The sequence below is a fragment of the Rattus rattus genome, chromosome 5, assembly GCF_011064425.1.
Source record: "Rattus rattus isolate New Zealand chromosome 5, Rrattus_CSIRO_v1, whole genome shotgun sequence".
NCBI lineage: Eukaryota > Metazoa > Chordata > Mammalia > Rodentia > Muridae > Rattus > Rattus rattus.
This window is the reverse complement of record NC_046158.1, coordinates 104,669,481-104,695,121: the sequence shown is the minus strand read 5'-3', so window position 1 is coordinate 104,695,121 and position 25,641 is coordinate 104,669,481. Positions and strand designations below refer to the sequence as shown.

The following is a 25,641-nucleotide window of genomic DNA, read 5'->3' as shown; positions in this document are numbered from 1 at the left end:
ATCTTTATAGTTCAGATCTGACTGAGGATGATCCCCGGTGGTTGGGGGCTTGGTGGATTGGATTCCTTTTAGCTTGGCTCTTTGCTTGGTCTTTGATAATGCCTTTCTCCTGTTTTCCAAAGCATTTACCAGGTAAATCCATCTCCTTGAATTTCAGAGAGCTTTACTGTATGTCTAGGTCAGTTGTTTTTAAGATGATCAATAAGAATGCTAGAATCACTCTGTTCATGTCATAGATATCTGTTCATGCTTGCCAGTACAAAGTTTTGAAATCTAACTTCTGAGAAATATATTCAGTAATAATATATTAATATTCATGAATTTGCACTATATTTAATGATTACAATGTACTGTGCTTTACTAAAACTGTCCTTGTGTTTTATTGTAATTCTTGCCTTATATACATACAAGACACAAAACTATTACTATTACTAGTAACCTATTACATAAACTATTACTTCAGATTACTTCATATGGAGTTAGTAATTTCAAGGACCAATGTTTGTGAAATCATTCAAGCTAATCATTATAAACTGTCCTGCTACTTACTCTTTCAATTCTGCCACATATTGATTTGTCAACCATATTTCAATACTAGACAGTATGAAAAAAATCTCAGTAGAAATGAATATTCATTCCTTATGAGATCCTGCTTCTAAAGCATTTTTCTCAAATTGGAAGGTATTTACCTATTTTCATTGCCATTTGCAACAAAGATTTTGGAAGTGAATGAACGTATATGGAGGTGTGTTGAGGTGTGTGAGGTGGGTAGAGGTATGTGGAAGAGGCAGAACTCGACCAAAGACACCTGACGTACTGGAACCAGGTGAACTCATTGGTGTCTTCCTCCTAGGCTATCCCATTGTAAAGCCCTATAAGGATGCTTTCCTCAGACCTCTTCACAGAGCTATGGTTTGAAATAAAGGGCCATGATTACAGACAGCAGAAATTACCTCCTCTTCCGAGCACTTGCTTTTTTATTGTTTTAGCAAACAAAGAAGAATGGCCACATATAGATTTTAACCTATAAAGACTGTCAAACAACATTGCTAAATAAACAAAGACTGTGAGGATACTTCGAATGAAAAGAGAAAGTATGTTTGTAGCAAAACTGTGTCATTAAATTAAAATTCTTTGACTATACATTAATATGTAGACAGATGGGAACTTCATTTGTGAGCGGGTATTATTTTTTTCCTTTTTAATCTTTGGACAAAGGTCTCAGCCCAGGCTGATTCTGGCCACAGCTTCATGCCAGTCTTCTTGGAAGATCCTGCTGAGATTATAGACCAGAGCCACCATACCTAGGCATCATTCATGAGTGTTAATGAATACTAGCCCTTAGCACAGCTTGATTACAAGCATAAGTATTTATAGAATTTTATGATGTTGTACCAGGAAGTGTTTGTGAACCCCAAAAGACCACCAACGAGCCCTTTCCAATATAATCACATTAGGGTCTTTGACTTATGATCTTGAGTTACCGCTGACCCGCAGGACTGTTTGGCGAAACATCCCTGAACTCTCATCAGGACAAGGTTTTATAGAAAATGGAAGCAAGTGAGGGGGTGGGCCATCCTTGCAAGCATCCAATTAAATGACTGCTGTAAGTAAGACTTATACAATCACGAACGGTCTGAAGTACATCTGAAACAATCAGATTAATTTTGATTAACTGTTACTAGGAAGTAGCTCGGGAGTGACTCCGCCAAGGACAAGCGTGGGGGTCAGTCCTGGTATTTGGGTGCAGCTTAGGTTCAGCTCGGGCCAAATGTCAGGCCTTTTTTTTTTTTTTTTTTTTTTTTTGATGGAGGCTGATCTTAAGATGGAGTATGTTTTGGCCTCTCAATTACCAGAAGGAAAAAAAAACTGAATTCTAGTGGAATTTACATACCCATAGAACTTATATCAATTAAAGGGTAAGCATATTTTAAAAAACTGATTAAATAGTAAAACACGCACATTTACTATCCCTCTCCCTAGGGACAGCAAAAATTCAAGCTGGCAAAACTTCCCAGACTCATCAAAATAATAGTACTTCCTTCCAACATATGGATGAAAATTTTGGGAAAAGTATTAAAGATTTTCCAACTGCTGTAAAGGTAAAATAGAATCAATCTCTCTCTCTCTCTCTCTCTCTCTCTCTCTCTCTCTCTCTCCCTCCTCTCTCTCCTTCCTCTCTCTCTCTCTCTCTCTCTCTCTCTCTCTGTGTGTGTGTGTGTGTCTGTGTGTGTGTGTGTGTGTGTGTGTGTGTGTGTGTGTGTGTGTGTTAACCTGTCTCATAGGAACACAGTTCTTACACATATAAGTAAATGGTGTACACTGGAATCATTTTATAACTCATTTTCTTATCTATTCCTGCTGATGCTTTTCCATGTAACTTTTCTGATTAACTTTCATTGCCCTCTGAGCTCCGCAATAGAATAACTGAAAAAGCATGATTTACTGCACTGGCAGTGCATTCAGTGGCTCCTCATTAGCATGTACCTTTCAATCCCGTGCTAATTCCCTTATGTCATCCGTTGGTCAGTTGTCACTAAATTTGGCTGTCTTTAAGCCACCTTCCGTTTGGATCACCCTCCTTAGTCTCAGTGGTTTCAGGTTAGTATTTCCTCTTTCTGTGGAGAGTTGAGAAGTGCTGTGTTTGTACTCCTCCCTTGTGTGGGTTCAGGTTTCATCTATCCTTAGCAGGCAGCTGTGCTCACCACTACACAACCATTGTGGTCCTCTATCCGTGAGGTCTGGAAATTTGATAGGCATATACCTTAATATTATGAAAGAACTGGCAGTGTAGATACCTATGTAAGGTTACTTAATGTTGTATTTAAGGTTCTTAATTACTTTAATTATGAAACAATACTTGTTCATGATAAGTTTCAAGTTCCCCATTTAGTGGATACAGGAATCTACATATATTTTATATCATCTGGTAAGAGGTGCGTTTATAATATAGACATCTACAATAATCTAAGAACATGGAGCCTTTCCAAATGGGCTTTTACCTCCTCTGCTGGGCTCTTGAGGGCAATAAGGGCATTTATCAAATCTCTAGGTACTTCACAAACAAATGTCCTCTTCTGTCTCTCTCTCTGTCTCTCTCTCTGTCTCTTTCTCTGTCTCTTTCTCTGTCTCTTTCTCTGTCTCTCTCTGTCTCTCTCTGTCTCTGTCTCTGTCTCTCTCTGTCTCTCTCTCTCTCTCTCTCTCTCTCTCTCTCTCTCTGTGCGTGTGTGTGTGTGTTTGTGTGTGTGTGTGTCCATTAACCATAATTATATTTTCCTGCCTGAAGGAATACTGTAGTTTAAATGTTTGTATTTCAACTTGTACTTCAATGCTACACTTTGCACTGTAATCACAGATGTTCATTTGAATTGTATTTTTCCCTTAGAATTTGATGAGGAATACAGTCTTTATATGTTTAGTTCTATCAACTACTTCTGAAGCATTAGTTACCACGGGATTTGCCACGTTTTTACCTAAATTTATAGAAAATCAATTTGGATTGACATCGAGCTTTGCGGCGACACTTGGAGGTAAAAGACTTCTGAAAAACTACATAGTGCACTGATTCTATGTAGCACGTTGTTTTAATTAGGATAGTGCATCCTTTTGGATAGCCCACAAGTTAAAAATTTTTTGGTAGAAGTTTTTGATTCTCTGAAATCAGTGTTCTGTATCAACTTACGACAGACCAAACTGAACTAAGACTATATTAACTAACACTTAAGTTGATTAACCTTGCCCTGCCTGTATTGATGGCATTTTTTTTGTGCATGTGTGTGTATGTATGTCAGGGAAATGTTTTTATCTGGAAGCTGTGGTGATGCTGGTTTTGATGTTTTCCAGCTGTTGGTATGAGTTACAGAGCATAATTGTGTGTTTTTCATTATTTTACTTTTCATTAGGGGCTGTTTTAATTCCTGGAGCTGCTCTTGGTCAAATCTTAGGTGGTGTTCTTGTTTCAAAATTCAAAATGAAGTGTAAAAATACAATGAAGTTTGCGTTATGTACATCTGGAGTAGCACTTATGCTGAGTTTTGTATTTATTTATGCAAAATGTGAAAATGGGCCATTTGCTGGTGTGTCTGAATCATATAATGGGTAAATATACTTCATTGCTTTTTATATTCATGTCAGAGATTATGTGTGTATTTGCAAGTATTTCCTCTCTCAATGTACGTGATTAGGAATTGCCTTTTTAGAACATTTAGACACCCTTCGTCTCAGTGGGACTTTGTCTTGTGTTTTGTTTGCTTTAATTTGAATATTTTGTGCCATCTCGAATGCTGTGGGTGTTCAGCAAGGAAGCAGATTATGGGTAATGTGTTTGGCTCAGGGATTGAAAGAGGAATAGAATATTACAGAGAGTTTCTCTTGTAAGGATTCATATTTGGTAGAGTTTGAATGTATTCCCCCAAAGCTCGTCTGGTAAAAACAATCCCCAGATCTATGTACAAATGGTGATTGGAGGAAAGGAAATGACTAGGAACCCCCAGATTCAGGATTAATGTTTTCTAAGAAGCAGTTCAGCTAGCTTGTCGTCTCAATCCATCCTTTGATAACTTCCTCTACCATCAGAGGCCAAGCAGGTCCTGCTTCTCTTTGCTTGGACCTCCACTACTCTTCCCTATCCTCAAGCAATCCTTTCATTACTTTTAATTGTTCACCTTGGATATTTTGTTATAGCTACAAAGAGCCGACTATGGCAACATCCTAGGAAGAATTTAACATTCTGCTTTCCTATTAACTTAAATATTTAAAAATGAGAGTTAATATTTATGATGAATTCATCTTGTTTGGGTTGAAACTATACAGAAAATACATTCAAGTAAACCTGAAACCTGTACCATCCTGATTGTTCTATTCCTGTTGAAGTTTATGTTTACTTCAGAGAAGCAAATAACTTCTTATTCTGTCCTGCAGACAAGTTTCCCCCTCTAACCCATTTTTTTGGTGAGGTTTGTTTTGTATGAAGTTCTATACCAGCAGCGGTAGATCAGACAGGCAACTTCCACTGTGTTTTCTTTCACTGTTTATGTGTGTGACTTCTGAGGCAGGCGCCACTCCAAGAATGATATTCCATAGTTTTGTGTCATACATTCACATGACACTAAATTTCTTTAGGAAAGTTTGCCAATAACAACAACACTGATTTGTAGGTGTGCACATGTCTGTCTTTCCTTTGTGTTAATATGATGCCAAGTGTTCCAAATCAGTGTTTGGTTAAGCTCCATTACATTTAGTCCAAACACCTTCATGCTTCCTCTTACAGAGACAGTAAACTCTGACTCTAAAACAGACACCGGGAAAACAGAACACCAACTGAACAATGGGTTATGAAACTGGAGCTCTAGAAAGTTCTGTAGCAGTCACTAAAGGAGGTCTGTCAAATTTTATTTGGCTGCAAGTAGGAAAGACTTGTGACCTGAATACTTAAAGTTTTTAAGTTTAAAAATCTTAAGGAGCTACGAAGGAGGAAAAGAAGAGAGGATGCATCACTGTGGGAGAGGAGAGAAGGAGGCACTGTGGGGGGAGGGGGAGACACACACCACTGAAGTGTATAGATGATATCAGAAATAAAGGCCACTTTCAGCCACCAGTTTGAGGGGAATTTGAATTACACTCCTGGAAATAGGAAATGAAAATATCTGGAAATGTTGAAAATACACCTGCCAAGCCAGGTGTGGTGGCATATGTTTCATCCAGCACTTTGGAGGCAGAGGGGCAGAGGTAAGTGAATCTGTGAGAGTTCGAGGCCAGCCTGGCCTACTTAGCAAGTCCCAGGACAGTCAGGATTACTTAAAGAGACCTTATCATGGAAGGAAAAATAATAAAAAGGAAGGAAGGAAGGAAGAAAATATTTCACAAGCACTTACAAGTTCTCTACTAATAATTTCTTTTCCATCACATGGCAAATTTGTATAAAATTCAGATTGATCAGTTGACTGATGACAGGTAATATGATTTTTTTTTATTGTTCTTGCTGTGTTTTACATAATGCCATCTTACATTTTGAATATTTTCAAAATGTGCCTGGGTATAATATGACAATTAAGTGTTGGAAAAATGATGATGTAATTTTTAGTACTAGTTTGAGTTGCAAGGATTATATTTCTCTAGTTTCCTTTCTATTGATTGCAAGGACACGTGGCAGCATGTAGGGCATGGCTAGCTACATAAGAAGATACTCCACTCAGAACAGATTGCTTACAATTTTTTCCACTTACTAACTTATTTGTATGTATATGTGCATGGAAATCAAAACAGCTTGTGGGAGTTGGTTCTCTCCTAATATATGGGCTCAGGCCATCCTACTTGGGGCCCGTATCCCTCTGCAATCTTTCTAGTATCCTAAAGTCTAGTCTTTGATTTCCATTTCCTTTTACCGCATGCTGACTGGTTTTCTATTTTCTACCTCCCTCACAAACTTCTTTGCCTACTTCTTAAGTACCATTATTTTCCAGTTTGAAATATTATATTCGAATACTTTGATGTTTCCACTGGTTTACATATTTTACCTCCCAAGGAAGTATTGACTTATGGTTGCAAGAATAATGCTTTTTTTTCTTTTCCCTGCCTCTGGTTTGCTCCTTCAGTTATGTTGCTACCACTCTGTTTATGATTACATATCTGAAATTCACTATGTAATCATGAAGTAAGCTACCTCCAAAGACCTCCACTTGTCTCTATCAGGTGTATCCAGCCCCAGTGCATAGCCACAAATACAGTCCAACACAAAATTGTAAACTTACTTAAAACAGTGTGAGATTGTGTGCATGTTATAGTTAGATTTTGCAATGTGTGCAATGGTATCAAACAGAAGGCTAAGTTTATACTTTGTGTGGCAAATCTTGTCGTTATCATGATTTCTGTTAAATATGGATGAAAATGGTTATTAAGATTTCTAGCCATTGATTACTTGTCCAATAACTTGAGACTCTTAATATGTATAAAGCCATAATGGTTACCTCTTCCTCAGAATTGGGTTCTCCTCTGCTAAATAGTAGGAGTGCCTTTGAATTCCTTGAAGTGGTGCTTCACCATCTATCAGTAAACAAATATTACTATTCTGTGTTCCAAAGTTTTCTCTAACCTTTCTTATAATCATGTTGTATTTCAGTTTCTCTTTATATTCTGATCGCTTTTGTTGGGTGTTATGACTGGTCTCTTTCCCACAAGCTCATACTCCTTGTAACTTTAGAGGAGAAATGCTTGCTGAGCTAGTGTGAGAACCCATGGTTATGCTGGATGAGCATCTAATTCCATCACTTGGACGATGGAGACTGTAGCTCCCCAGAGCTGGCTAGCTAGACCAGCCTGTATCAGAGATCTCTAGGGTTAGTGAGAGATCCTGTTTCAATTAAAAAGGTAACCAAGAAAGATACTCAACATTAACCGTTTCACATGCCCCCAAGTGCACCTACACAGATGCATGTATACACACATTCATAAATACCATGTGCATAAGAAAATGTTTTTGATGAGCTTTTGACAATATCATTGTTGAATGTAACATGTATTTGTACAATAAACAGTCATTGATTTTAACAAGGCCCCTGAGGCAACTGGATCTTGACTTCTTATAAGAACATACCTTTGCATTTTCTGTTTCAAATACCATTTCCATTTCTCTTGTTCCATAGTTCCTTTTCTAATTACCCACTGTCTGGCTAAATTTTGCTCACCTTTAAGACTCACTTAGGAGCTAGCTTCTCAGGTTTCCCCTTTTCAAACTTTCCCTCATATGAGTTGTCCTGCCTTGGAGTTTCTAAAATGCACCTGTAGATATCAGTAGGTGAGTAGATTAGGATACAATGAACCTACCTCTCTCCAGGGACTCAAGTCGTTGAAGATTGATGTTATGTTGCTCAGTTTCCTGCTCACTTTAGTCAATACAAGGCTTACTTATCACCTGCTTCAGACACATTGTTGAATGGATGAATAGGCAAGGCACTGGGATTCCTCTTTGATTGATGTAAGCCTTTATATTGGAACCTCGATGACCATTTATATTAGGACTTCTTTGCATGGTATTAGGACTTCTCACAGACAGGAAGAGAAGAGATAATCAAAATTTCACCAAGTCTGAAATTAGGAAATTTACTTTTGGCAAAGAAAGAGATTTTATTACTATATTCATAGATTAAACATCATGATTTTATTCACTTATTTGTTTTTTTTAAAAGTTGTCCACCTTTCAAAGGTGTTTGCAAATGTCTAACAACCTTTCCCTTGCCACAATTAAAGAAAAAGCTACTTGCAACTGTTGGTAAGAGCAGGGGAAACTGCTGCTCACCTGATGAATAATCTGTAGAGACAAGAGCTGTTTGCTGCCACAAAACCCCGATATTTACTGAGATATTCAATCCGGTTTTCTTTTGTCTTATTTGACACCGTTCCTCTGAAAGGCTTACCCTAATCAAGTGTGCTTCCCCAGTGCCTCACCCATGCATGCAGTCAACAATGTGTGTGACACAGTGATAATTAGGCTTTGTGTTGAGTAAGGAGAACACTTCAGTCTATGGCTGGATGTAGGTTAGTGTATGCTAAGTCTCATGGAAAAGCAGACATTATGCTCTATGCATTTAGTACTAACATGTTGAGCAGCTAACTAAATGATACAAAGGCGAAATGCAACTGCTTTTGAGTTGTTCCCAAGGCATTCCGTTGAAGAAAATCTCACCTTATCTATCTTTTCTTATTTACAGAACAGGAGAGATGGGGAATCTGACTGCACCTTGCAATGCTAATTGCAATTGTTTGAGATCCTATTATTACCCGCTCTGTGGAAGTGATGGAGTCCAGTATTTTTCTCCCTGCTTTGCAGGTTGTTTAAACTCAGTTTCAAACAGGAAACCAAAGGTAGCCATGTTTCCTTTTACTCCAATGAATATGATTATTGTCTTGAGTCTCCTAGTGAGCAATTCTGTCTTTTCCCTCAGTTTACTTTCCATTCCCAGTTTCACAACCCTGGCCTCTTCAGACCCAATCCTTCATGTCTCAGGCAATTCTTGCCGAACTCAGTGTGGCAATTATATTACCATTTTATATTTTTGGTGTTTCTCCATTATGAGAGCATGATTATGAGAACATGGTTACTATTCAGCAATATGATGAAACTGACTAATTTTTAAATTTCACACACCATGGATACATTGTAAAACATCCAAATCATTAACTCAGTTTCAAATATAAATTTACTTTTAATTTCTATCAATTTGCTTAGAAATTTCTTTTTAATATAATTAAATAATTTCAGACAAACCCAGTAACTATCTTAGCAGGCAGTGTGCTTTCCTTTCATGTTTGAGCCATGGGATTCCATCCCATCGTGGCCTATGTTGTATACTGCATGTGTTGTGTGGCAGGATATTTGATCGCACTGTAAACTCTGAAATTTGGCTATCGACTGAAGAAAGCTCTTTCTAGTTGTGGTGTGGCTCAACCCTTAGCACGCACCTTTAATCCCAAACAATGGAGCTAAAGCTAGTTTGTACAAGGAAGCAACCATGTTTGAAAGTGGTGCCTCGTTGAGTGGCAGACAAAGTGACGAATCAGAGAAAGACTGGACAGAATAGGATCTGCACAATTCTCAGGAGTAAGAGAAAACGGAGAGAACAGCACTAAGAGGCAGAAGGAAAGGAAGCAGTTTTACTGGAACGGTTGTACAGAGACAGGGTGGAGAAAGAACAAGCTACAGACGGAGATAGAACAAGCCAGAGAATGAGAAAGAGTCATTCAGTCAAAAGCCAGATTGAATTAGTCAGCTTGGAGGAGAGTTTAAGTCAGTATAGCGGAGTTTAGTCAGTGAGTAAAAGATCAGAGAGAAGTAGGAAGGGAGGAGCTTATTCAGCAGTAAGTCTCAGAGGCAGAAAACATTCTAGGCCCAGATTAAGATTACATAGAGTCTAGAAGTTTCAAGGACAAGGCCTAGGTTAGCAGACATAGGCAGTAGGCTTTGGAGACAACAATTACTACAGGAGAATAAATTACTACAGTGTTGACATAAATTTTGCCTATTTTCCAACATTCAGGAGGCAGGTCTCTGAGTCTGAAGCCACTCTAGTTAACACGGTGAGGGCTTGTCTGAAAATGAAAAGAGAAAAACCAATGTCAGAGAGCTTAAGATTTCAGTCATTAAATGGATGGTTGTTTACTCTACTTAAGTTGGAAGGCTTTGCTTTCAAGAACCTTGACAAAATGTAGTAGTACATCAGTTGTCAGGAATAAAAGTCCTACAAGTGAGCTTGGCACCAATATAGAGTAAGAACTACCTATAAGGTAGGGGTGAGTGACTAGTATTTCCCTGTAGTTGGAAAGTCTACCATGTGTGTACCTATTGCCTGAGGAAGCGAAGAAGATACTAGATTCCCTGGAACTGAAGTTGCAGAAAGTTGTGAGCCACCATGTGGGTACAGGAATTGATCCCGACTCCTGCAAGAGCAACACAGACTCTTAACCATCTCTCCAGCCCAAGACACACTTTTCTTAGGAGCTATTTCATGATAAAATACACATGATAAAATGCTTGTGCTTTTTCCCTCAAAATAAATAATATTTTCTGTCAGTGACCAAAATACAAAACTGACATTGGCTGAGAGCTCTGTCACATCTCTTACTTGAGTTTTTTTAATGAAAGTGTGACAGAATACTGTAGTCGGTTTCTTATCTTAAGGTGTCTAACATGCCTCAAAGGGCAGGTGCATGCAGTTAAACATGAATAACCGAATCCCAGAGCCCACATGGTGGAGGGATAAGACTCTCAATAGTTGTCTCCTTGCCTCTGAATGTGTTTTGTGACACACCAGATTCACTTGCCCACAGTAAATGAGTGTCAAAAAATTTTAAAGTGTTCAGGATGAATGACTTAATTTTTAAATGTATATTTGAGTGTTCTTATATAAGAACACATGTTAGAGCATCATTTGCATATTAGCTCTTCCCAAACCAGCACCACTGGTATTACAATTGCTTTAATACAGAGAAAGAATCTATCCTAGAAACCCTGAAAACACTGCTTTCTTTGACTTCCCATCTCAATACATAAAAAGTTTACGTTAAAGATAAAAATTGAGATATACAATGCCTTTAGGACTTAATAAAGTTTCTAAATAAGTGATCGTCTTTCTATTTGGATAAAACATGATCTTTCTTGGTCATTACCTTTCACAATATTATGATCGTATAGCCATACATCTATGCCTATATATAAGTATATGAGAAATAACCGATATGCTTTTTATAGCAACTCCTCCTTTGCTATCATTAACATGTTATAAAAAGGATAACTTGCCTTCTGTAAGGTAGATCAAAAGTTCAGAAAATGTTGCTGTTAGAAGCAGCATTTTGTTAAAGTTGTGCATACAAGGTAATTTTATCTTGGCACTTATCAAAATTATAGTGTTTGTTCTTTCGAACTAGCGCACATAATGAGATTGCCAGCGTGGATGCCTCTGTGCCCCCTGTCATGGAAAAGAGGAGATAGAAGGAAGACATTATCTGGGCAATTATGGTCTACTGAAAGTAATGTATGCAGAACACGAGAAAGGGTGTAACTCGTAGATCCCTGTCAAGTTGTTTTATGTCATGAGCCGATAATAGGCTACAAGTTGGAGTAACAGCCATAAAGTCAAGCACAGGTACTGCGTATATGTGGCTTGTTACAATTTGCTTCACTTCTTACAAGGGTTAATGGCTCTCAGCACTACTGGCTGTCACACTAGACAGTGACAAGATGATACAAAAGGCATTTTCAAAGCGTACAACGACTTTGACATTTTTTGTGTTTAAATTTCAGGTATATTATAATTGTTCCTGTATTGAAAGGAAAGTTGACATCACTTCTACTGCAGAAAGCCCTGATTTTGAAGCAAGAGCTGGAAAATGTAAAACTCAGTGTTCAAACCTGCCCATATTTCTCGGCATCTTCTTCATCACTGTGATTTTTACCTTTATGGCAGGTACCCCCATAACTGTGTCCATATTAAGGTAAGCATTGCCCCCCACAACTTGCATTTCCTAGAAATGTATGTTGTGAACTTGGAGGTTCAAGGAGGCTTTCATTGATTTAAGCAACACCTTCCTGGTGCACCTCGAGTTCTCAGACTCCATAGAGGTCCAGGTGCCTGCAGTTTAAAGAAACTAACGTAGGAAAAGCCTTACTGTTTGCCTATGTGGCAAGCGTTTGGCATTAGTCCCTCTGCGGGTTTCCCATGTGACTTGTGTGATCTGGAAACTGGAAGTTGTGTGGAAGTCTTCTGCCATAATCAGTCTTCTTTTCTCAGTTGAGAAGTAGGTGCTGGCAAATCAGCTCCCTACAAAACACTCAGAAGCTAGCTGTCCTCTCGGCATCAGCTGAGGTTTCTGCTTATTGGGGTTTTTCCCCCTTTAATGCCGCTGTACAGGAGTTTACCTTCCACCTGACAGTTTTCTGCCTCTTTCCAAACAAGTGCCGGGCCTTTCTCTTTCTTAGCACATTGATTTTCAGTATTCACCCACTATCATTCATACCTTTAATAAGTGGAAGGTATATCATTGTTAATGATATTAAATGTTAGCATTGCTCTCCCTGAGACCTAGAGGTATTTAGCAAAGAGAAACGTAATTTAGATTATATAACTGCCTCTTTAAGTGCTTGGTTCTTTGTTCTTGTAGTTTTTTTGGTGCTTTGGAGTTTTAGATAACATTTCAGTATTGAGCACAGGCTGGCCTTGAACCTGAAGTTACTCTTTTTCTGTTTTAGGCTCCTAGGTGCTGGAATTACAGGCTTGTGCCTGGCTTATCCACTTGTTTAGAAAGAAGAGTCATCTTGTCTCTATCTCACATGCCTTTCCTTTGTGGTGATGTCAGACGTTATTGTCATTGAGCAGTCATTAAAGAAAGAACTCTTACTATTATTGAATCCAGAAACTGTTTTCTCTCTCCTCACTTTATATCCCTATCTGGTCTGTATGATTTCAGTCTCAATGGTAAAAGAAGTAATAGTACTTGAAGATTATTTAACAGTGATACTAATACACACACACACACACACACACACGCACACGCACACGCACACGCACACGCACACTAAGTTTTTTAGCAGGAGTATAGTGTTACATGCCTGTAATCCCTGCCCAAAAGGGAGGGGGGTTGGTACAAATGCTAGCTTATTTTAATTGACATCAAGATACATTGCAATAACTACTTGATTAAAGCTATATGTGTTACTATTAAATATACTGAAATACGTATATGATATAAAATTATTACCACAAGATAATTCACCATCTCTCAGGTCATTTTTAATGTGTATGTACACACGTAGTAAGAATGAGTAACATCCACTCATAGCAAATTTCAAATATATAACACAAGTTTGGGGGTGGGGAGGATCAGCGGTTAATGCAGGGTCTTACATAGGCCAGGCTGGCCTTGAACTTGCTATGCAGTTGAGACTCTTCTGCCTTTATGTCCAATATGGCCGACACACTATGCATTCCATCTCCAGAATTTAACCTGCACAGTCAAAACTCTGCAACCTTTGCAAGAATTGAACCATTCGTTTGACTTTGGCCTCCTGTAATTATGACTTTTCTCTATACACCTCAAAACGATCTTAAATTTTTATAATATTATACGTGTGCACATATACCATGGTGTTGCTGTAAAATTAAAATAATGGCTATCTTTTACCGTGCACTAAATCCAGCACTGTGATACCCCAAGACATCTTCATCTCAGTCAGCAAAGCCTCTCACCCGCTTTGCTCCATCCCATATCACACTGCCGATGGCTTCTCTGAGCCTGGCAACAGTCTCTCTACCCATCCAGTTCCCAAGGCAGGTTGCCAGAAATGTACATCCCAATTCCGTGGTGGCCTAGTGTCTCCAGCCACCACATACTCTCTTGAACTTCAATCGCCACATGAAAGAACACACATCACAGTTACCTCTGATCCACTTGATAAGATATAATTTGCTCATCTAGACACACAAAGCCCTGTACACGTCCATCCCTTAAGAATATTCATAACAACCTGTAAATGTGCAGAGAGGAATCTTAACATCTGCCTCCATGTTCTCCTGGGGGCTTCTCTCTCGATCCAGTCTCCTCCTCTCTCTAAAACTTTTCTCCCGCCCATCCTTCCTTCTCATCCAATGACAGGCCTCATTCTATCTTGTACCTGCCGACACCTGTATGACATCATCCTACACCATGGAATGTGTCAAGAGTCAGTTTTCCCCTTCACTCCTGTTGTCCTGGGAATTGAACTTGGGTGACTGCTCTTGGCAGCGGGCATCTTTACCTACTGAGCTCTCTTACCAGCCTGCCCTCTCTCTATCCTTTACTTTCTAATAAAGCTGGTGCTTCAGGATGCATGTATGAGTGAGAGCACGCAAGTATACAGTACTTTGATTTTTGTCTGTTTTATCTCAGGACGACATACTGTAAGCTCATTCGTGCTCTACACATGGCGAGACTTCCCTCTCCTCGTGTGGTATAATATCACATGCCACATTTTCTCTGTCCATTCATCTGATGATTGACTTGTTCGATAGCTTAACTCTTGTTAATGACTTCAGTCAACGAGAAGGGCAGCGACCTTTGACATTGTGCTGGCTCACGTTTTACTTATGATTTTAACTTCTCTGAGAAACTGCTGTCTGTCTGTGTGTTATCAGCTGTTTCCTTCTAGTAGTTTAAACTGGTTTGCTTTTCCCCATTTCCTCAAGAGCATTTTGTTTCATGTTATCATAAGAAATGAACTAAATGGAGCAAGATGGCTTCTCCTGTGGTCTTGATGAACATTTTTGATGAACATTTGTTCATGACTACTGATTTTGATATTGTTTTCCACACTGTTTCATGCCGTGTCTTCTTTGGAGAACTACCTATTCAGATAGATCTTTTGTCCATTTTCTCATTATTATGCTACTTGAGTTTATGATTTGAAAGAAGTGCTATGAGATGCCTCATTTACCTGTGCTTTCCTGTACCCTGTCTCTTAACTGTGCTTCCTTTGCTGTGCAGACACATTGTGGGATGCTCCTATTTGCCTCTATTTTCTTTGTTAGCTTTTGTTTCTGGTGTGATAGCCAGAAATGTCACTGCTGAAATGAATATCAAGAAAATCAAGAACTTTATGTTTTATTTTTTTCTGCAAGGATAAGACACAAGATTTCTGTTTAGTCTTTAGTCAGTTTGAATGTGATTTGTACACAGTTTGAGATAAGGGTCCAATTTCATTCTTTTGCATGTAACTTTAGAGTGTACAATTTTCTGAACATAATTTATTCAATACAACCTTCTTCTCCCTACTGTGTGTTCCTGACGTCCGTGTCGAACATCAGTTGCACGTACATATACGTGTGTTCTGTCCTATTGATCTCTGTGTACATTTTTATGGTGTCAGACTCAGTTTGTTTTTATTATTATAGCTTTGTTATTGTAGTTTGAAATCTGGTAATATTATACCTCTAACTTTATTCATATTGAACAAAATTGGTATAGCTATTCTGGATTTTTTCCATATGAATGTTATGTTTTCTATTTTTATGAAGTTTCATTAGCATTTTGATGGAGATTTTATTCTAATTGCCTTGGATAGTAGGGGCTTACTGACAACATTATTTTGATTCATGAACATTAAAATGTCTCTCTGTATGTGTGTGTCATCTTCCAACTTCAGTTTTACATTATTTTCATATCCACAAGTTTTATCCCTTTTGTTTAATCCAAGATATTTAATTACTGTTGTAAGCAGGATTTTTTCTTAGTTTCCTAATGAGTAGAAGTGTAACCAATAGTGTTGACTTGATACCTTCCAATTTATTAACTTCATTTTTTCGTGAGAATAGTTCTGCTTGTAGAGGCAATGTTTTTGTTTTTGTTTTCTTTTTTTGTAGGTGGAATAACAATCTAAAAACAGAGAATGTTTCTTCTTTTCCAAATTTGTATGTCTTTTCTTGGTTTTCAATACCTAAGTCTTTTTGACAGAATTTTGAACACGGACAGAGCGCCTCTTCTCCTACTCCCAATCTCAGAGCATCGCTTATGTTGCTTATAATTTTGTCATTTGTGACCTCTATTGTGCATAATTTATTTATTTAGGGGTTTTATGAAAGATAAATATTGTAACTGAATGCCCCCCCCTTTACTTGTTGAAATTCACAGAAGCTAGTGACTTTTTTTGCTGTTATATATGATGCTTTACCACTGATAATATTTTTCTTTTGTAATCCCAGGATAACGTACTGGTAAGATTTTGCAAATATTTTTAATTTGCACATTTACTTGAGTAGAAATGCTAAACTTGTGTCTATAGGAAAGTGTGGCTATAGTTAAAAGATACCCTGATGTCTTTTTATCATCTGTTTTAAATATGTTTGCAGGTGTGTCAATCACAGACAGCGATCTCTAGCACTGGGAGTGCAGTTCATGCTTCTTCGGTTGTTAGGTGTGTTATTTAAAAACATTAGTATGTACTGCTTTGGTTCGTTAGTGTTACATACATGTTACATATATGCTAAATTAGTGTTACACATAATATATATATGTGTGTGTGTGTGTGTGTGTGTGTGTGTGTGTGTGTTGCACACCAAGTAAATGATGAAGGATAAAGAAGGCATAGTTGTCATTGGTAAAAGTTTTCTAACATTCGTGATATAGCACTGCCTACATGTATGAGAATACAGTGACTTACATCTCACCTGTCTGACTTGTTATCTATTGTTTCCAGTCTCACTGCATTAAAGGGAATGTTTGATTTATTTGTAAAAATAAGTAATTCTTACTCAGTATTAATTTTTTTAATACTTTCAGTCTTTATTTGTTTGAGTTCACTAATGTGGAATATATAAAAGTGGGGAGGATCCCTTACATGTGGAAGCACAGTGCTTCCTGGTATACGTATGCCTGTGTGTAAGAAATAATCATATATGTCTATATGTGGACATGTTCACTCATATGTACTTTCATACATGCCCACGTGTGTGTGTGTGTGTGTGTGTGTGTGTGTGTGTAGATACAAAATGTATAGACATGCATATAGTAGTTTATCATTATTTGTGCACCAAAACCAGTCTTTTTATTTTCTAACTCCATCATAGCCAATTTCAAAGAGGTAGCCATTTATTACCTTATGAAAGCAGTGAACTAAATTACTTATTAAATTAACATTTTTAAAAAAGCCAGGGAAATGGATTTTGAAAGGTATTTTTACTATAAACAATGGATTTGTGGATATAACTGCATTTACCTTAATTTAATGATTTTGCAGATCATCAAACATTACATGGTACCTTATTATTGTTTATAGATTTTTTGTATCAATTAAAAGAACATTTTTCTAAATTTTTAACACAACATATGAGTAAGATTATCTTTAAATTAAAAAAAAAACCTTTATTTCATGTATGTGTCAAGTGGGTATACATGTGCCACATATGGGGAAGAGAAGACTTTAAAAAGTCTTGTCTTTCTATTACATGGGTTCTGGGGCTCCCATTCAGTTTGCCAGACCTGGAAGCAAGTGCCCTTACCTTCTGAGCCATCTTACTGGCCCCAGCACAAAAGTACTTTTAAAAACTAATTAGAAATATGTAATTACTTATAATTATTTAAAATATTTTGACCAAGTTTGTTTTAATATCCCTTTGACTTAGATATGAATCAGCTAATGTATATGTGGATAAAGTCTATTTGTATTATATAAATATATGTATATCTTTATGCATTGAAACCTGTATTATAATCTGAATTCTTCACTATTCTCATTTTGCCTCTAATTCCTCTAGGCACGATACCTGGGCCAATTATATTTGGCGTCACAATAGACAGCACGTGTGTTCTGTGGGACATCAATGAATGTGGAACAAAGGGGGCGTGTTGGATCTATGATAACATCAGGATGGCGCATATGCTGGTGGCTATAAGTAAGTGGGCATCTCGCTAGGGACTCACAGTCTAGTATGGTTGCAGTGTGCAGGTCACCCTGTGGGGTTACCCTGCAGGTCTGACGCTAAATCAAGCTACCCAATGGACGTCAGAGTCTCCAGTGGCCTCTGCAGTTTTCAGTCTTCTTCAGTAGAGGAAGAATAAGATTTTCATTTTCTATGTATCATGCCATGTTTTTTAGGAAGAATTTCTCTCAAGTTTTCAGAAAGTATATAAAAAAAGATTAAAGAGAATTTGAAAATCTGGAATAACTGTCATCTAAGTGTCTGGGCTCTGAAAACAATGTAAATTGTGTGTGTGTGGGCGAGGGGGGGGTGTCCTGCAGCTACAAAAAGTATTTCACAGTTCAGAGGTTTTGCCATGATATAATTAATTGTGTTGATTGTAGTCTATACATTCTTGGTTAGGTGACAAATTAAAGATAAGATTAAGGAAGAATAATATATATATATATATATATATATATATATATATATGTAACAATTTGACAGTTAAACATTTCATATCAATGTAAGACATTAAAATGTTTGAATATAAAGCACCCTTAGCAGGACATGCTAGTACACAGCTGTTATCCTAGAACATGGGAAGTTGAGCCCAGATAGGTATGAGCTTGAGTACAACCTAGGCTGCATAGTGAATTTCAGTCTAGCTTGGGCTAACACTAAGTCTCTGTCTGTCTGTGTGTCTGTCTGTGTATCTGTCTGTTTCTCACTCTCCCTATGTTTCTCTCTCTGTCTCTCTCTTTCACACACACACACACACATTTTATATATGTTATACATATTATATATATGCCATACACATGATTATATATATATATATATATCACATATATGTATGTATAAAGAATGTAAAATGCATAAATGTCATTTGATTTTCACTGCTATCATGTTAACACGTCAAGACAGATTTTTTACCCTGCATATAAACCAATATCCTGAATTCATAATTACAGAAACACAGTATCTATTGAATAAATAAATAATAAATATGCAAACTCACAATTGTTATGGTAAATCTCCAGCCCCAAAAGTTTGTGCAAAAGCACACATCTCAGATACATTATTTATGAGCTGCACGCCTAGACTGGGCGGACCACGGCTACATTAATCTATTCCCCAGCCATGAGATCCTTTGCTGCTTGTGGCTTCTCCAGGCCATGTGGTCCATCTTCTGTCTGCCTCTTCTTTCTGCCCTTCTCCTCCATTGTCCTCTACCCTTTTCCTACTCTAAAGCCTCTGGTCCCACCTTTCCCTTCCACTGCCCAATCACGGGCTCTAGCCTTTATTCGACCACTTAAAATGGGGAGAAGGTTCACATGAAATCACCTGAGAACATAACCCACTCCTTGTCAGGGCAGTCTCTCTTGAGGAAGCAGAATTACCTCAGATACAAACAGCACCAGAGCACCCCAAAACACACAATGAGAGCAAATATTAAGTCTAGATAATATTCAACTTATTATTTTTACTTATTACTCAAAACTAGTTTTCTTCAACTTGTTCATGCTTTTCCTAGAAGAGGGGTGAAGACTATACTTACTTGTGGATATATGGACAAAGGTTTAGATCGTTGTTAGGCCTCAAGCCTACACAAAGAAGTACAGGCAACTAAGGCGCGTTAAGAGCAGGATAATTTCCCCAGGTAACAGTGATAAGTTATCCAATATCAAATGGTCAGCTGTGAAAAACATGCGTACAAAACCATTATACAGACCAGGAAGGTTGTATTTGTGAATATATATTCACATATGTATATACGTGTAATAACAATTAAAAGAAGCCATGAATTTGAAAGAGAACAAGAACATGGGTGTGTGGGAAGATTTGGAGGGAATAAATGGAAGAAAGAAATATTGTAATTGCATTTATAATCTGAAAAATTAAAAAGAGATGTATAACTTTAAAACACAAACCTTTCAAATACAAATGAACAGCCATTGAGACAGTTGTCTAGGTCAGTGATCTTCAGAAGAACTAAGTAAGGCTTAGATAGACCCAGGAGAATTCCTGCTATTCAGATGCCTTATAATAAGTTTGCACGATGAACAAACAGGAAGTTAGCCATTGAGAAATGACACTGTGAAAGCAGTTTCAATGCTGGCACTTAGTGAAGGAGAATACTACAGTGGACATCAAGTTATCTTTATGAAGTTGGGTTAAAAAGAAGTATTTGAGATCAGATAAAAACTTATGTGGTAGATCTGAATAGATTGTTTTTGGCTGATATGGAAAGATAAATTAGGGTAGGTATGAAATATGACTTTATTCATACCCAGTCCTTTACCTAAGAACTCTGTAGCATATTTTTAACGTTTTTTAAATTTTTGACATGAAATTTCTTGATTTTATGCAATTTTAAAGATAGTGAGCTATTTTATTTCATTTTTCACTTTCGATTGCTTTTTCTTCCCATAAACATAGTATGTATTTACAAATTTAGAAATGTGCTACAAACCTTGAATGTAGTGTTGAACATTATAATTGCAGCTCCCTTGAAGCTAAGATCACTTAATCTGGGCCACATAGCAAAATGAAAACAAAAATGGGCAAAGGAATGTCAGTTAAAGATTCCTGACTCCTACATAACACACAGCACTAATTTTGTAGTTATTCTCAAGGATAAAATAATTGTTACTGTACGTTTTTATTATTATTGTTTGGAAACAAAATAATTGCATACATATAAAATCATACAAAACATTTCATTTACTACTACTACTACTACTACTACTAATAATAATAATAATAATAGTAATAAATAATTTGAGGTAGGGTCTTGTTCTGTTTTAAGCTGCCCAGAAATTCCTTCTGATTAGGAAGGAATTAGTCTAATGAGGTTCCTGCCTCTGACACGTGAACACTGTAGTTTACAGGTGTGGGCTACCGTACTCAGCCTCTCTTGTGGTTTAAAATTTGAAACTATACAATTACTATTCTTTATAGTCATTACTTTAAAATAGGAAGCTTTTTTTATTTGTGAAGAAATTACTTAGTGGAAAGTTTGTTTTACTAATTGGTAAAGGTCTAAAGCATGCCATTTTTGTTTCGTTTTGTTTGTATTTAGGTGTTACTTGTAAAGTCATCACCATATTCTTCAACGGACTTGCGATAGTTCTCTATAAACCACCGCCCCCAGGAACAGAGGTATCATTTCAAAGTCAGAATGTAGTTGTGTCTACGATTACAGTGGAAGAGGATCTCAACAAAATAGAAAATGAAGGATGAGAAAGAAGAGGATACTGTTATAGAAAAGTGGCTCCTTCCTGTCAGAACAAACTGTGCCAAGGCACCATTGTCTTGTCTGCGTACACCATGGCTTAAAACCCATGTTTCAGTGGTCACTGTCTATGTACAGATTCCTATTTTTGTTAAAGTGAAAAACAAGAAACAAACTCAGAACACAACAGGCCCACGCCTTTAAAGTTCACCAAAAGCCTCAAACCATATAGATTCTTATTTATTTCCATTTTCTACCTATAAAATCACCATGGGGTAAACAGAACAATGGCCAACAAAACATAGTTAAAAGTTTATGCTTTAAACACAGCTATGCACACATGCACACAAAGTAAAACATTAGTTTTTATTTCTTTTGCTTTTTTTTTTCACATACCCCATACAGCCCAGGAAGTCCGGTAGCTAAAGATGACCTAGATGCCTGATCCTCCTGGACTTACATCCCATGTACTGAGGTTACAAGCCTGTGTCACCCCATTGGCTCCCATGGTCATATTTTCATTCTTTCTTTAACTATTTCCGCATTAATTTTCATTGTCGATTGTTTGAGCTTATTTGAGAAGTTTACAGCACAAAAATGTAGGCTAGTGAAATTTATGTGATGGTTTTGGGGACTAGTTGTTTAAAACTCATGGAATTAAAAGACATCTTTACAGTGTAATTAGGTTTTATATAATATATCCTTTCTGGCATATATTTTCATAGAAAATTCCAAGCTGATAGAAGGTAGGGTAATTATCTTTTTTGTGTCTCGCTACCCTACAGCCTCAGAACTATCAGCAGGAAGTACACATTTTCAACTCAGAATAAGAATTCTAGGAGGGAATTTGTTAATGTTGTTGACTTTTAACACTAAAACTTATGACTGTGATAGTATTCCTCAATTACATATTCTCAGAGAAAAGAACCAGCTTCCATAATGAAAAGTGCCAAGTAGACAAGCCAGGAGGACATAATGCACTATTGACAAGCGTCTATGTATCAACTACTTTATATTTTATTTTACAAACTAATCGCCTCGCCCATTCATGATAGTAACCCAAGTAGAGTTTCATTGACTAGCCATCATGCATTGTGATTCAGTGGAAGTTTTAAATTCAATGATGCAGTTACTGAAAGCTTGAGTGTTTCCAACCACCTTACATCTCAGTAACTAAATTCCATCTCTGAAGGTTCCTGACGAACTTACTTAAAATACTGAAGGAGTCTGTCACTGAGCGTCAACAAAAATAATTTACTATTGTGAATACCATTTCTAATTAATAAAAGTATTACAGGGTTAAGGATGTAGCTGGGTGCAAATTCTAAATTTGATGCCCAGTCCTGAAAAGAACTATTCTGTTGTTTGTTTGTTTTTTTGTTTGTTTGTTTGTTTTTTACAAATCAAATCTTTTCCTTTAATTAGTTTCCCCAGCCAGCCGCCCACATCCCTATCACCTATATTAACTCTTTATAAGCTTCGTAAATCAGTTTCTCCCTCAGGGCAACACAGGCCCAGAACAAAGACCTGGAAGAAAATTAGAATTAGAGACACTAGAACTCACAGAATTTACATAGCTGTGCCTGGTGGTCATCCATGTATGGTCCGTGACTTCAGAATCTTTTGTAAGCCGAAATTCAAGAAAGAGGGATGAGGTAGGAGTTAGACTCCTAAGCGCCTTCAATATTCAATGAGAGGGGACAGTCTCAGGAAACAGAGGGCTAGACCTACTTATCTCAGGAACTTACACACCAAAAATCAATTTGAAAATATTCAGCCAAAATTCAGGTATTTGGGAGGCTGACACTTCCATCATGCAAAGGGATAGTACAACAAAGATAGGGAAATCCACATGATACCTCGGGGGAGAAAATTTCTCCTGACTTTCTGGGCACATTTTAAATACTGCATCCATTGTGGCCAAGGGGATGAGAAGACAGCCTTTCTACAATCCCATGTGTGGAAGCCTGGCAGTCTGTGAGGAGGATAAGCTAATGCAATTCCGAGAAGCTTAGTGATAAAGACGTGAAGTGAGAACAAGAAAGAAAACAAGCTATCTGCACAGACAAAAGGGTATGTGGCCCCTCAGGGAGAGAAGTGAAAAGTCCCAGACATGTCTGTTAAACAGGTCAGTAGAGAATTGTTATTCTAATAGTTAGTGGTCATCAAATGGACATTGTCTTCACTATACTCGGTTTTTCCTATTCCTTTCACTTTTTTTTTTTAACAAACGTGCAAATGAAAATGGCTAAAGGAACCGATAACTTCGGCACTTGAATATACATATTTAGGAAGGATACCTCCATTTGGAATGAAGTGAACACACTACTGTAATCATCATTCCCATTTGTAAATTCATGCAGATTACATGTGTTGGTATGCTGCTTTTAGAATATATTTTCATGATATGTATTTGCAAGAGCTTATAATTATTTTAAAATAACTTGCAGGTGTACCTGCTGTAATTTTGTACATAATTGAATATATCTTAAAATTTGTAATATTTTGATTTTCTTAACTGAGAAAAATAAAATTAGAGTACTCTTTCTTAACCATGGAAGAATTGTATACATTTGACTTTGCTATGTAAATTGGAAGAAATATAAATACAATGTAGGCCTATTTTCTATGTTGCAAACAACTCTGTAAATAATTGATACATATAATTTTTATTAAATCAGAATATTTATATTACACTGTTTTATTACTTTTTATTTTATGTTTATGGGTGTTTTGTCTGTTTGTATGTCTGTGCACCGCATGTGTGCAGTACCTGTAGAGGCCATAAGAAGCTACTGAATCCCCCTGAAACTAGAGTTGAAGATGCTTGTGATGGCTTCTAAAGAGTTCAACCAGAGACAAGTTGAAAAGAGAACAAACTAGACATAGGTAAAGACAGAACAAGCCAGAAAATGGGGAGATTACAACAGATTGCCACAATTAGTTTGAGGTCAGGCAGAGCAATTCAGGAGAGGCAGAGAGAGGAGGCAGGGCCAGATGGATCAGTCAGCTTGGAGAAAGGAGTTTAGTTCAGAACAGCTGAGCTCAATCAGCCAGCCAGAGCTCAGAAAGAACTAAGAAGAGGTCAACTTACTCAGCATAAGTCTCAAGAGGCTGAAAACATTCTAGGCCTAGATACAATTTTACAGAGGCTAGAAGCTTCCTGGACTAGGTCTAGGTTAGCAGAGGGAACAGATAAATTGTCATCAGAGATGACAATTATATAAAGAGTAAAAAAGATGTGTTTATAATTCCCTATAGAAGATTTAGGGAGACATTTTAATCAATTTTGAGGCTCTCTCCTGTCAGATAACTTTAGCTTGTAATACATTGACATATAACTATTTAGCACACAGTCCACTGTTGCAAGGAACTACTTAGGGTCACTCTTTTCTCTTGTAGCCAGGTAGGGAAAGTCAAAGCTCCCACTTATCCCCACCCCTGCCAACTTCCAACCCCCACAGAGATCACTGTGCTCTAACCTCCAGTGCAGAGGCTGCCCATTCTTTCCAGGAATGGCCTACGGGTGGCATGGACTGATTTCTAAGAGAAAAAAAGGCTGTTAAAGGGTCTTTACTCTAAGGGCTATTATTCGAAGCTAATAATTTTGTGTCCTGGAGACTATCACTTTTTTTTTTTTTGACTAATGCACCTCCCTCTAGTTCATTTTCAAAACCAATAGAATACCTGCTTAGTCCTGCCTCAGCTTCCCGAATGCTGACATTACAGGTCTAGGGATCCATGCTCGATGATCCCTGTCAGTACTTAATACTTGATTATCCCCTTTTAACTGCTCTGGAAGTAATGCAAATATTCTAAGGAGACACTAATGATGCTCTTCTCCTTGGTAATTAGACTAACTGAAAATGGACTCTAAAAGATTGGAATTTCTTCAAGATATCCCTTTCTGGGAAAAGGAAGAAGAAAAAGCCTAGGCTTCCAGGGCAGCCAATGACCTCCTTATCTTCAGGAAAGATTTAGAACTTGCAGAGTGGAGCTCAGGCAATGGCGACAGGCCTAGTAGGACCACACCTTCACTGGTACTGTTTAATTATTCTTAACTCCAAGTTCTCTATTTAAACAGAAAGCCACCTCGAGTCATCATGTGGGGGATGGGTCTGGTGGTCATTTGGCCTGGTTTCTCTCCTGTTCAATCTAGCCACATGAGAGAAATCTCTTTTTCACACTTTCCACAATCACGTGTTTATTCAGTTGACGCATTGGCCATGAGCGGAGGGGCCTGCTGACTTGCAGAGTGTTAGTGCTCAGGCTGTGACCCTATTAGTGCCAGCATTAGCTACTGTCTTCTCCAGTTGCATCCTTACGAGCTTGCGGGTTGACGTTTTCCTGTTTTCAAGCATTCCTGCAATCTGACAAAACTACACACTGCGGAATGAACTCTGTGTTGCGATGTCCATGACTTAGTTGACTTCACCAACTCCCACTACCACTGCTGTCGATGGGAGTTTCACAGAACAGTCCAGA

General features: G+C 37.6%; 1 protein-coding gene across 1 annotated transcript in view; it reads left to right on the top strand.

Moving 5' to 3' along the window:
• Slco4c1 (solute carrier organic anion transporter family member 4C1) overlaps nucleotides 1–21,488 on the top strand; it is a 49,176-nt gene extending 27,688 nt beyond the window's left edge. The window contains exons 5-13 of the mRNA XM_032904132.1: nucleotides 11–132; nucleotides 1,984–2,102; nucleotides 3,386–3,530; nucleotides 3,903–4,098; nucleotides 8,706–8,859; nucleotides 11,795–11,985; nucleotides 16,371–16,435; nucleotides 17,775–17,912; nucleotides 21,004–21,488. Coding sequence (XP_032760023.1) covers nucleotides 11–132; nucleotides 1,984–2,102; nucleotides 3,386–3,530; nucleotides 3,903–4,098; nucleotides 8,706–8,859; nucleotides 11,795–11,985; nucleotides 16,371–16,435; nucleotides 17,775–17,912; nucleotides 21,004–21,164 — 1,291 coding nt within the window. The 3' untranslated portion in view covers nucleotides 21,165–21,488. The remainder of the gene's footprint in view (nucleotides 1–10; nucleotides 133–1,983; nucleotides 2,103–3,385; nucleotides 3,531–3,902; nucleotides 4,099–8,705; nucleotides 8,860–11,794; nucleotides 11,986–16,370; nucleotides 16,436–17,774; nucleotides 17,913–21,003) is intronic.
• The last annotated feature ends 4,153 nt before the right edge of the window (nucleotides 21,489–25,641 follow it).